The following is a 14030-nucleotide window of genomic DNA, read 5'->3' on the forward strand; positions in this document are numbered from 1 at the left end:
TGGAACAACGAGGACATGAAGGACCAGAGTTGATCGTGACTGGGGGTGAGACAATTCAGTGTGTGTAATTGGCTAGGCACCTGGATATGAGTAGAAAACCTTGAACAGACTTCAGAGCTAGAGTTACAGAAGTAGGAAATGCTAGCAGAGAGGGTGTGATGGCTAAAGCCCAGAGACCTGAGAACTCTCACAAAGGAGTGGGAGCTGAGGGAAAAGACAGGAGAGTCAAGGCCTGAGCCTTTGCAAGAGTTGCTGAGGAGTTAGATCCTGGAGGACTAGCAGGTGGACTGGGAGGCTCTCCGGGCCCCTCCTCCAAACTCCATGACTTTTCATCTTCCATGCAAACCCTAATTTGATGCAAATTGTCTAGCTTGGATCCAGACTGCATGCCAACTGTGTCCTCACACAGACAGCCGAGAACTCTATACAGCACACTTGTGCCTGCCAAAACACAAAACAGTGGTTCTCAACCTGTGGGTCGCGACCCCTTCACGGGTGTTGAATGCCCTTTCACAGGGGTTCAATATCAAAAAAAAAAATCCAGCATATCAGATATTTACATTATGACTTATAATGGTGGCAAAATTATAGTTATGAAGCAATAACTAATTTTATGGTTGGGTGAAGTGGAAATTTCTTGTTTCATTGGAAACTCAGTTTTGTCACGTTATGTCTTTCCGGAATCTGTCTTGTGAGAGAACATTTGATGTTTTGCTGGAGTAGACACTTGAGAAGGTGGGTGATGTTTAGAAAGAACATAAATATAACTCCGCAGACAGTGAGAGGATGTTCTTGCATTGCTACATGCCGAAGAGCTTCTCGTGGTATTCCAGCTGATTCTTGCTGCTTCTGCTGACTCCTGCTGCTTCTACAGAGCTTTGCAATTTCTGCCAGATCGAGCTGCTGCTGCTGCTGCTGATTCTCGTGTGCACTTGATATTGGACTGGATTGCTGATATCCTGACAACAAAGATTGGAATTGTCCCAAAGAACTACTTCTAAACAGGTCCACAATCCCCTTTTCCTATTAGTCTTCTTTCTCCACTACCTCTGGTTAGTGGGCCAGAAGGGAGGTTGAAGTATTTAAGAACCCTAATTAAATTTTTCAAAATCTAAGTTTACAGTTGGGGGTCACCACTGCTACATCCACTCTAGTAGTGACTTGTGTGACAGGCCTAGAAACCTGGACTCAGTCCTGAGGTGAAAAGTTCATGGGAACTTAGCCTCCTGGAACCGTGGCATCCCATAGCACATATGCTCCAATTTTGTTCTTGTGTTAGTCAGAGTATGGATTTGTCTGCTTTCTTTCAGTATTGTTTTATTATAGGAGTCTCCAAGCAATGACTTGACAAATACCTAAGCAAAATTGAACTTTGCTTCCCGGCCTTCACCAATGCCCTAGGTAGTCCTTGCGTCAACCCTGGGCTTGGAATTCAGTAAGAATGTTGCGTATTCAGTGACATTCAGAATTGCCTCTAGTATTGTAAGAGAGATAGTGAAAGAAATCAGGCATCAATATCTACTACATAGAGTTAGAAATCTCAGGGCAAGCTTAGCAAAGTAAGTTTAGAATTCTTATTATAGTTATGTATGGCAGACTACTTATTACTAGAAAGTCCCCTCACACAACCACTTAGAATAAAGGCTGAGTCATTCCCATATACAGGAATGTACAGTGATTTAGGAAGTAGATTGGGCTGTGGTTTGAGGAGGAGCTAGAATATTTGCATTATTCATGAGAAGGTTAGCTAGAGCGGAACTCCCTAATTAGAACTATGGCTTGGGTGTGAAAGCCCTTGCCCTGGGAGTGTAAAGACCTCACACCTGGCTTCTAAGAATATGGCTGACCTTAGATAGAGCTGACTTTGTCTCAGTTGCTTTATTGCCTAGTTCCTGCTAGCCTTTATGTTTGCATTCCTCTGTTTTGTGTAAGAGTCATTAAGCATCCAGTAACCTCATTCTACCTTGACTGAGGTGTCACCTAACTTCCCTATTTTCTTCTGTATTAAAAGTCTGGTGCTTGCTTTGACAAATTACATTCAGATACCACACCCCCTTGTGTCCCTGTCTGTTTGTCACCCTTTTCTCACCAACTCCTGCCCACCTGTAACCCGAACCCTGATTTCTCCTGCAGATTGAGAGGGGCCGACTGAAGCCAGTCCGCAGCACACCATAACATGAGGAACTGTATTAAAGGGTCATGGCAGTAGGAAGGTTGAGAACCACTGGACGAGAGGCTCTGCAGATGTAGGAAATAAAAGAGAAGTCAAGACTACAATCTGTGAACAGGTTTACTAGGTTGACACTGTGACAGTGTTGACTAAAAAAAGTGAATTTTGGAGCTCATATTTGTGAAGAGAAATTATGACTTTTAGGTTCCAGGATGACAGCGCAGATTCAAGCAACTGCGGTTGAGGATGTGATCCTGGAATCTGAGTGGGAGACTGGGTCTTGTCATGGTAGAACTGACATCTCTCACGAGCTGATGCTTGGAGCAATAGAGCCCACATTTGTCAGAGCATTCCATCATCTACCCCACAAAAGCTGTTTCAGTCTCATGCCTGTTTCCTACCCTTGCCTCCACAAGGGCTGGGCTGACAGAATGTGCCAATGTGCCCAATTTATACAGTGCTGTGGTTTGAACCCAGGGGTTTGTGCATGGCGAGCAAATGCTCTACCAACAGAGCTCTGTCCCCAGCCTTGGAAGGTTACCATTTACCAGTGCTTACTTCTCTTTGCGGGCACACTCCTCAGGACCTGGGAGATCTTCATCAGAATATGGTGGTGATGGTGAGCTATCTACATTTGGGGATTCCAGGTCTCTAAGGGAGTAGTGCCAGTCTACTGTCTCAGGCTGGGGTCCTATGTCACCATATGTGCCCAGAGTCTCATGATGTGATAGCTTATGTCCTGGGAGTTGGGGCCATGTTGCTCTATTCTCAGGGTCAAGGGAACTAGAGTCATTTTCCTGATTCATCTCACACACACAAGAGTCTGGACCAGAAATGAGAGTGTTTCTAAGGTGAGCTTCCTGTGCTTCACATTTCTCTGCAATCCTTTGCGACGTGAGGTCCTCAACACTTTCTGCTGCTGTCACACTGTCCTTGTATTCCCCCAAGTTCCTGCTCGGGAGGGGCTGGCTGGTCCCATCTTTCTCCACAGATGCCCGTTCCTCAGCCAAGCTCCTTGTGTCTTCAGAACCTTCAGAACTAAGGGTAAACAAAGAACCCTCATCGGAATCAGACTCGTAGTTGGTCACCAAGTCATAATGAGGGTCAAAAGGAGCATCTCTCTCCACAGGCTCCTCAGTAGCAGGGATGACATAATGGCCACTGCCCCATCTTGGCCTAACGGAGGGTGGGTCATTGTGTAGGACCTTGCTGTAGACATGGGAAAGTCTCTCCTCAGCATCAACCTCCTGGAAGCTTGGCGGCTGTGTGGCCAGCTCCCTAATGGAATTGCTCACTTGCCTTTCCTCAGAAGGTCCCATATGTGAGTCCATGGCTCCCAAAGGTTCAGGGCACCCTTTTTCCATACTCTCCTCAGCCTCCTGAGTGTTTGCATGTGCTAGAGTTTTGGAGAAGGAAGCCACAACATCTCTTGGCTGTGATGGGTGCAGTTCATCCTGCCTACTCTCGACAGAGCTGGGGAAAGTTCCCAGAGGGCCAGTGATGGAAGACCTATCCATCACATTGTCAATGAGAGAATATTCCTGGGCCACTGTGTCATAATGTGCTTCTTCAAGAACATCAGGGTGATGCTGCACTGGTGAAATCAGCTTGTGAGCATCGGCGGTTGGAAGGCCATGGAGCGCAGGATGGGCTCCATGGCCACTTGGAAGCGCGATGCCATCTCCGCTTCTTGACTCACTGCTGTCCTTGAGTTGCTCTGGGCTCTGCTGATGACCAGGGTCTGTTCCATTGCTTCCCAGCATCTGCTCTGATTGGACAGCACTGTGTGGGATTGGTTCTGTCACCCAGGAAGGGTTCTGGTTCTCAGAAAGATGTAGGTGGTGGGTAGTTTGGTATAGATCTGTCCCTTGGTGCTTCATGCATTGAGCACCTTCAATGTCGCCATGGAAGCCCTCGTTCGAGTAGGCATTATCAGAGCCAGGCCTTTTATTCGAGCATCTCTGTTGCCGTAACCTGTCGATGTAGGGCCTTGCAAAAGCCCCCAGGCAGAAAGCCACCACAAACGTGATGAACACTGACAGGCAGATGGCCAGCTCAAGGGCTGGGGGCTTGTCATCCTTTCTGTCAGTGACCTGTCCATCCTGGGAGTCTCTGAGTTCTATCGGAGACTGTGGCCACATCCCTTTGAGATCACCATAGCCATCCTTTGCCTCCTTCTCCAGAGCGGAAAGGTGCATGTCCATCCCTGCCTGGGGCCTCTCTGCCTTGCTCTGGATGAGGCTTTTCAAGTCACTTGGAGGAGATAGAAGAGGGTGTGTATCCCTGGAAATTCTGATCTGGGGAGTCTCCGCATTTGGCCTTTTGTTCTCTGTGAGAGGGAAATAGAAAAACACACTGACGAGATGTTGGAATAACTCCCAGGCTTTCAGAATGTCTGTGAACCCTCCTCAACCTTTATCTAGCTATCTTTTCAAGCATATATCAGATGAAAAGCAATTTTATTCATTCATGTGTTCATTCACTCATTCATTCCTGTTCAAAGGTCACAGTGTGCATAGGGCTCTGCATACATTTTTGTAAGACTGTGAGACATAACCTGGCTACTCACAGGCCCAGGAGGTTGTTTCTGGCTTCCTGACTCACTGATGCCCATAGAGGTAGAAGGAGGATGAGAGGGCTAACACATGGCTTCTTCTCCCTCCATGCCCTCAACTACTTTGCATTTGCTAGAACATTCTATTAACTTTATTGCCCTTGCCTTAGTCTAGTGCCTTAGTTGTTATAGGCTTGTAGTAGTATCAGTATTGTAACTGTTCTCTAGTTCTGGTAAACAGTAAAAGATTCAACTGTGTCTTCTGTACTCAGAATGCCAGTCCTGGCTGATCAGCCCCTCTGCTCTTCATGAATGTCTTCTAACTTGGGAGCTATGGCCTAGAGTCTGCTTTAATGATAGATGCAAATTGGTCAGAGATAAGGCTTAGTTTTTTTCCCCATAAATCGTTTTCAGAAGAGATAGTGTAGTAGTGGGATAAACCCTTCCCAGTTCGTCCCACCTCCAAGGTATAATCTGCTCATGGGGAAGGGATGAGGACCAGATCAAATGTAACTTTACTTTTGAAATCTCCGTGCGTGTGTTCTGTACACAGAGGTCACACTATAGAGGTTAGCAAGCATTTGGAATAATGTTTCAGACTTTAAAGGCATTTCTTTAATCAATCATTAAGAATTGGGATGAGGGCTGGTGAGATGGCTCAGTGGGTAAGAGCACCCGACTGCTCTTCCGAAGGTCCGGAGTTCAAATCCCAGCAACCACATGGTGGCTCACAACCATCCGTAATGAGATCTGACTCCCTCTTCTGGAGTGTCTGAAGACAGCTACAGTGTACTTACATATAATCAATAAATAAATCTTTAAAAAAAATTGGGATGAACTTGTGATATTTTGGAAGCTTCTAGGCAAAATTTCTTTTCTAGCTAGAGAACTGATTCATTTGTATGTGTCTTTGACCATGTGAAGAAAACCATCAGAAGCTAAGGGAAACAGTGAAGTGATTGTCCTGTGACCCAGTTCTGTGCTGGCTGAGGGTGGTGTGGTGGTTTGAAAGAAAATGGTTCCCATAGACTCATAGGGAGTGGCACTATTAGGAGGTATGTCCTTGTGGAAGGAAGTATGTCACTGGGGGCAGGATTTGAGGTCTCAGATGCTCAAGTCGCATCTATTGAGGTCTCAATAGTGTCGCATTCTGTTCCTGCTGCCTGCCGGTCCAGGTATAGATCTCTCAGCAACTTCCCCAGCACCATGTCTGTCTGCACACTAACAAGGTTCCCACCTTAATGATAATAGACTAAACCTCGGAACTGTGGTTTAGTCCACCACGCCTGGCTTTAAAGAAATGCCTGTAAAGTCTGAAACATTATTCCAAAATGCTTGCTAACCTCTACAGTGTGACCTCTGTGTACAGAAGACACACACGGAGATTTCAAAGGTAAAATTACATTTGATCTGGTCCTCATCCCTTTCCTACGAGCAGACTATAGCACAGAGGCAACCCCAGTCAAATGTTTTCCATTATAAGAGTTGCTGTGGTCATGGTGTCTCTTCAGAGGAATAGAAAGATGACCAAGGCAGGTAGGTACCAGCATCCTTGCCTTTTCTAGAGACTGTCTAAGGAGACTGCCTTCTTGTATTCACTCTTCAGGTCAAAATGAAACCATTTCAGAAATGAAGAAAAAGAGATGCCTCTCACTTACCCACAGACATGTTGCAGATGGCTTTCCATATTTCCCTCCAGGATGCAGAGGTGATGTTTTGGAAGTTGGCATTGCTCTCACTACACTGCCACTGGTTATCAGCCAAGCCAAGTTCCAGGTGGGGCAATTCTAGAGCGATGGTCACAATCGGTACCAGAGTGGTCAGTGCATTGCTTCTGAGGTCTACCACCTGCTTGAAAAGAAACAAATTAGGTCAGTCTGGACACAAGACATACACACACACACACACACACACACACACACACACACACACACGCGCGCGCGCGTGCGCGTGGAGTTATACAGAGATGCGGCTATGTGTATAAAGGCAAAAGCAATATGAATTCAGACCTAGTAGAGAAGTCAGTGGAGACTGGGCTGAAAACCCTGCTCTGTCCACAGCCTCTGCGGTCTTGACACTCGTTTGCTTTCTGGGAGCCCACCTCCCAGCATTGCTGCATGCGTTAGATGCTTGTAAAAGTTCTCCAGACATCTGGACATTTCATCATCTTTGTGTCTTATGAGTTATTACCTATGTTAAAACTCAAACTCACATGCTATTACTGTTCAGAGTAGCATCCAGGCCAAGAATTTCTCAAAACACCATCATCTTGGAAATAGCAGAGGACTATTATTGAAGAGGCCGTGGAACCCAGGAGAACTGTGGTTCATTTACTATCTCAGGTAGGAGCACATGGCTCTTTTTGCATTTGTGTCTGGCTGTTCAGTATCTGCAAGATGACTCGTTTCTCCTGCAGAGTTACAGATGTGTGCAGAACCAGGGGACAGAAGTGAGTCAGTGGCTCAAGTGGCAGGGCAGGGTGGGTTGAAGCTGGACACTGCAGTGCATGACATAGCAGAGAAAGTCATGTTAGGTATGACAGTGGCTAGTGCTATACTGGTGTGTTGTATGCCAAGCATTCTGCTGAAGGCTTTATATGTATCACCTCAGAGTCTCCCAACAGCTTCCACAGTTCCCCTATCCCACAGAGGAAGAAGCTAAGCCACACAGTGTATTCCACACAGAATGTAGTCAGTATAGGGGTCTGGATTAGCACAGGCACTCAGTAAAGAATGAAAGTTATAAGCCTTAGGTGGTAGTACATACATGTAATCCCAGCACCGAGGAGGTACAGACAGGAGGATCAGAAGACAGAGGTTACGTAGTCTGAGACCATCCTGAGCTACGTAAGACTCTGTCTCAAAAAACAACAACGAGAGGAGATGCCGCAGGATTAGAGGACAAAGTTTCAATGTTTTCTGACCTCGTAGCTGTGTGTCTTTACGTCAAAACAACCTTCTCTGAGTGACCACATTCGTCTGAAGGAGACATTTGGAGACTCTCAAGTGGTGACAGATGAACAGAAGACCAGAAAACAGAAAAATGCCAGCCTTGCTTTAACAAAAGAGGACAGGTGTGACAACTAGACGGGCTGTATTGTGCCAAGGTCAACAAATTTCTCTCCCGTGCACCAAGAACGATCCAACAATTCACTATCCGATCCAGGCTGGCTTTGAGCTCATGCCAATCCTCTTCCCTCGGCCCTTGACCAAGGCCAGTTTTTAAATAGGTGTCTCAGGTTATACCAATCCTTGAGATGAGGAAAGCCCAAGTCACTAGAAATAGAGTTGAGTTTCTCAGGAACGCAATGAGGGTGATTTTCCTGTGCTGAGCAGCTATGCGGTCTTGGCGCTCCTGGAAGGCTCCTGAAAATGGGAGGCAGGGGGTCAGGACGAGGAGGAAATGCACTTTGCGTGGGCCTGGCATTGCCCAGGGTCAGAAGCTCCTCTTGTGGGTGCCTGGTCTCAGCATCACAGAGTCATCATGTTCTGTGAGCACACATTTTCTTCTTAGTGTATATTTGCATCTTAGTATTTCTCTCTCTCTCTCTCTCTCTCTCTCTCTCTCTCTCTCTCTCTCTCTCTCTCTCTCTTAAAATTACAAATCAGGGCACTGAAAGCCAGTCTGGAGGAAAGGAAATGAACAAAATAATTCAGAAAGAGGAGTAGGACCACAGGCCTCATCCGGCTGGATCAGCGCCGGGGTAGCGGGAGCGCAGGGTTGCCTGACACCCGCCAGCTACCCACGACCCCCGCCGCAGGATTTTGGGACTGCTGGTGAGTGGAACACAGCTTCTGCTCCAATCCAATTGCGCGGGACCTGAGACTGCATTAGTTAGGGAAGCAGAAACCGGCCTGAGTAGGGCCACAGGCCTCATCCGGCCGGATCAGCACCGGGGTAGCGGGAGCACAGGGTTGCCTGACACCCGCCAGCTACCCACGACCCCCGCCGCAGGATTTTGGGACTGCTGGTGAGTGGAACACAGCTTCTGTTCCAGTCCAATCACGCGGGACCTGAGACTGCTCTGGTTGGGGAGAGAGAAATCCGGCCTACATAGGGCCACAACCCTCTTCCGGTCAGAAAAGCACCGGGGCAGCTGGGGCGCAGGGTCTGCTGACACTCGCCAGCTACCCACAACACCCGCCACAGGATCCTAAGACTTCTGGTGAGCGGAGCACAGCTTCTGCTCCAATCCAATTGCGCGGGACCTGAGACTGCATTAGTTAGGGAAGCAGAAACCGGCCTGAGTAGGACCACAGGCCTCATCCGGCTGGATCAGCTCCGGGGTAGCGGGAGCGCAGGGTTGCCTGACACCCGCCAGCTACCCACGACCCCCGCCGCAGGATTTTGGGACTGCTGGTGAGTGGAACACAGCTTCTGCTCCAGTCCAATCACGTGGGACCTGAGACTGCTCTGGTTGGGGAGAGAGAAATCCGGCCTACATAGGGCCACAACCCTCTTCCAGTCAGAAAAGCACAGGGGCAGCTGGGGCGCAGGGTCGGCTGACATTCACCAGCTACCCACAACACCCACCACAGGATCTTAAGACTTCTGGAGAGTGGAACACAGCTTCTGCTCCAATCCAATTGCACGTGGGACCAGAGACTGCATTAGTTAGGGAAGCAGAAACCGGCCTGAGTAGGGCCACAGGCCTCATCCGGCCGGATCAGCGCCGGGGTAGCGGGAGCGCAGGGTTGCCTGACACCCGCCAGCTACCCACGACCCCGCCGCAGGATTTTGGGACTGCTGGTGAGTGGAACACAGCTTCTGCTCCAGTCCAATCACGTGGGACCTGAGACTGCTCTGGTTGGGGAGAGAGAAATCCAGCCTACATAGGGCCACAACCCTCTTCCGGTCAGAAAAGCACAGGGGCAGCTGGGGCGCAGGGTCGGCTGACACTCACCAGCTACCCACAACACCCACCACAGGATCTTAAGACTTCTGGAGAGTGGAACACAGCTTCTGCTCCAATCCAATTGCACGCGGGACCAGAGACTGCATTAGTTAGGGAAGCAGAAAAACGGCCTGAGTAGGACCACAGGCCTCTTCCGGCTGGACCAGCACCGGGGTACCGTCAGCTACCCACGACCCCCGCCGCAGGATTTAGAGACTGCTGGTGAGTGGAACACAGCTTCTGCTCCAATCTTTAAACAGTGACAACGATAACAACTAACCCCAGAGATTACCAGATGGCGAAAGGTAAACGTAATAATCTTACTAACAGAAACCAAGACCACTCACCATCATCAGAACCCAGCACCCCCACTTCGCCCAGTCCAGGGCACCCCAACACACCGGAAAAGCTAGACACAGATTTAAAAGCATATCTCCTGATGATGATAGAGGACTTCAAGAAGGACTTTAATAACACACTTAAAGAAATGCAGGAGAACACTGCTAAACAGGCAGAAGACAATAAAGAGGAAGCACAAAAATCCCTTAAAGAATTGCAGGAGAACACTGCTAAAGAGTTACAAATCCTTAAAGAAAAACACGATAACATAATCAAACAGGTAGAAGTCCTTACAGAAAAACAGGAAAACACATCCAAACAGATGATGGAAATGAACAAAACCATACTAGACCTAAAAAGGGAAGTAGACACAATAAAGAAAACCCAAAATGAGGCAACACTGGAGATAGAAACCCTAGGAAAGAAATCTGGAACCATAGATACGAGCATCAGCAACAGAATACAAGAGATGGAAGAGAGAATCTCAGGTGCAGAAGATTCCATAGAGAACATCGGCACAACAATCAAGGAAAATGTAAAATGCAAAAAGATCCTAACTCAAAACATCCAAGAAATACAGGACACAATGAGAAGACCAAACCTACGGATAATAGGAGTGGATGAGAATGAAGATTTTCAACTCAAAGGACCAGCAAACATCTTCAACAAAATTATAGAAGAAAACTTCCCAAATCTAAAGAAAGAGATGCCCATGAACATACAAGAAGCCTACAGAACTCCAAATAGACTGGACCAGAAAAGAAATACCTCCCGACACATAATAATCAGAGCAACAAATGCTCTAAATAAAGATAGAATACTAAAAGCAGTAAGAGAAAAAGGCCAAGTAACATATAAAGGCAAGCCTATCAGAATTACACCAGATTTTTCACCAGAGACTATGAAAGCCAGAAGATCCTGGACGGATGTTATACAGACACTAAAAGAACACAAATTCCAGCCCAGGCTACTATACCCAGCCAAACTCTCAATTAACATAGATGGAGAAACCAAAGTATTCCACGACAAAACCAAATTCACACATTATCTCTCCACGAATCCAGCCCTTCAAAGGATAATAACAGAAAAAAACCAATACAAGGACAGGAACCACGCCCTAGAAACAACAAGAAGGTAATCCCTCAACAAACCTAAAAGAAGACAGCCACAAGAACAAAATGCCAACTTTAACAACAAAAATAACAGGAAACAACAATTACTTTTCCTTAATATCTCTTAATATCAATGGACTCAACTCCCCGATAAAAAGACATAGACTAACAAACTGGCTACACAAACAAGACCCAACATTTTGCTGCTTACAGGAAACTCATCTCAGAGAAAAGGATAGACACTACCTCAGAATGAAAGGCTGGAAAACAATTTTCCAAGCAAATGGCATGAAGAAACAAGCTGGAGTAGCCATTCTAATATCTGATAAGATTGACTTCCAACCCAAAGTCATTAAAAAAGACAGGGAGGGACACTTCATACTCATCAAAGGTAAAATCCTCCAAGAGGAACTATCAATCCTGAATATCTATGCTCCAAATACAAAGGCAGCCACATTCATTAAAGAAACTTTAGTAAAGCTCAAAGCACACATTGCACCTCATACAATAATAGTGGGAGACTTCAACACACCACTTTCACCAATGGACAGATCACGGAAACAGAAACTAAACAGGGACACAGTGAAACTAAGAGAAATTATGAATCAAATGGATCTGGCAGATATCTACAGAACATTCTATCCTAAAACAAAAGGATATACCTTCTTCTCAGCACCTCATGGTACCTTCTCCAAAACTGACCACATAATTGGTCACAAAGCAGGCCTCAACAGATATAAAAATATTGAAATTGTCCCATGCATCCTATCAGATCACCATGGACTAAGGCTGATCTTCAATAACAAAATAAATAATAGAAAGCCAACCTTCACGTGGAAACTGAACAACACTCTTCTCAATGATACCTTGGTCAAGGAAGGAATAAAGAAAGAAATTAAGGACTTTTTAGAGTTCAATGAAAATGAAGCCACAACATACCTAAACTTATGGGACGCAATGAAAGCATTTCTAAGAGGAAAACTCATAGCTCTGAGTGACTCCAAAAGGAAACTAGAAAGAGCACACATTAGCAGCTTGACAACACACCTAAAAGCACTAGAACAAAAGGAAGCAAATTCACCCAAGAGGAGTAGACGGCAGGAAATAATCAAACTCAGGGGTGAAATCAACCAAGTGGAAACAAGAAAAACTATTCAAAGAATCAACCAATCAAGGAGCTGGTTCTTTGAGAAAATCAACAAGATAGATAAACCCTTAGCCAGACTCACTAGAGGGCACAGGGAAAGCATCCTAATTAACAAAATCAGAAATGAAAAAGGAGACATAACAACAGATCCTGAAGACATCCAAAACACCATCAGATCCTTCTACCAAAGGCTATACTCAACAAAACTGGAGAACCTGGATGAAATGGAGAAGTTCCTAGACAGATACCAGGTACCAAAGTTGAATCAAGATCAGGTTAATGATCTAAACAGCCCTATATCCCCCAAAGAAATAGAAGCAGTCATTAATAGTCTCCCAACTAAAAAAAGCCCAGGACCAGATGGGTTTAGTGCAGAGTTCTATCAGACCTTCAAAGAAGATCTAATCCCAGTTCTTCACAAACTATTCCACAAAATAGAAACAGAAGGTACTCTACCCAACTCATTCTATGAAGCCACAATTACTCTGATACCTAAACCACAAAAAGACCCAACAAAGATAGAAAACTTCAGACCAATATCCCTTATGAATATTGATGCAAAAATACTCAATAAAGTTCTTGCTAACCGAATCCAAGAACACATCAAAACAATCATCCATCCTGACCAAGTAGGTTTCATCCCAGGGATGCAGGGATGGTTCAATATACGGAAATCCATCAATGTAATCCAGTATATAAACAAACTCAAAGACAAAAACCACATGGTCATCTCCTTAGATGCGGAAAAAGCATTTGACAAGATCCAACACCCATTCATGATAAAAGTCTTGGAAAGATCAGGAATTCAAGGCCCATACCTAAACATGATAAAAGCAATCTACAGCAAACCAGTAGCCAACATCAAAGTAAATGGTGAGAAGCTTGAAGCAATCCCTCTAAAATCAGGGACTAGACAAGGCTGTCCACTTTCTCCATACCTATTCAACATTGTACTTGAAGTCCTAGCCAGAGCAATTCGACAACAAAAGGAGATCAAAGGGATACAAATTGGAAAAGATGAAGTCAAAATATCACTTTTTGCAGATGATATGATAGTATATATAAGTGACCCTAAAAATTCCACCAGAGAACTCCTAAGCCTGATAAACAGCTTCGGTGAAGTAGCTGGATATAAAATTAACTCAAACAAATCAATGGCCTTTCTCTACACAAAGAATAAACAGGCTGAGAAAGAAATTAGGGAACAACACCCTTCTCAATAGTCACAAATAATATAAAATATCTTGGCGTGACTCTAACTAAGGAAGTGAAAGATCTGTATAATAAAAACTTCAAGTCTCTGAAGAAAGAAATTATAGAAGATCTCAGAAGATGGAAAGATCTCCCATGCTCATGGATTGGCAGGATCAACATTGTAAAAATGGCTATCTTGCCAAAAGCAATCTACAGATTCAATGCAATCCCCATCAAAATTCCAACTCAATTCTTCAACGAATTAGAAAGTGCAATCTGCAAATTCATCTGGAATAACAAAAAACCTAGGATAGCAAAAACTCTTCTCAAGGATAAAAGAACCTCTGGTGGAATCACCATGCCGGACCTAAAGCTCTACTACAGAGCAATTGTGATAAAAACTGCATGGTACTGGTATAGTGACAGACAAATAGACCAATGGAATAGAATTGAAGACCCAGAAATGAACCCACACACCTACGGTCACTTGATCTTCGACAAGGGAGCTAAAAACATCCAGTGGAAGAAAGACAGCATTTTCAACAAATGGTGCTGGCACAACTGGTTGTTAACATGTAGAAGAATGCGAATCGATCCATTCCTATCTCCTTGTACTAAGG

General features: G+C 45.4%; 1 protein-coding gene across 1 annotated transcript in view; it reads right to left on the minus strand.

Annotated features, from left to right (window-relative positions):
- Window positions 1-627: 627 nt before the first annotated feature.
- Lrrc66 (leucine rich repeat containing 66) overlaps window positions 628-14030 on the minus strand; it is a 34511-nt gene continuing 21108 nt past the window's right edge. Inside the window, 3 exon segments of the mRNA XM_021163931.2 lie at window positions 628-2735; window positions 2737-4499; window positions 6383-6572. Coding sequence (XP_021019590.2) covers window positions 2715-2735; window positions 2737-4499; window positions 6383-6572 — 1974 coding nt within the window. The 3' untranslated portion in view covers window positions 628-2714.

This window comes from Mus caroli, unplaced genomic scaffold (genome assembly GCF_978045245.1).
Source record: "Mus caroli unplaced genomic scaffold, Mus_caroli_1 scaffold_4, whole genome shotgun sequence".
Taxonomy (NCBI): domain Eukaryota; kingdom Metazoa; phylum Chordata; class Mammalia; order Rodentia; family Muridae; genus Mus; species Mus caroli.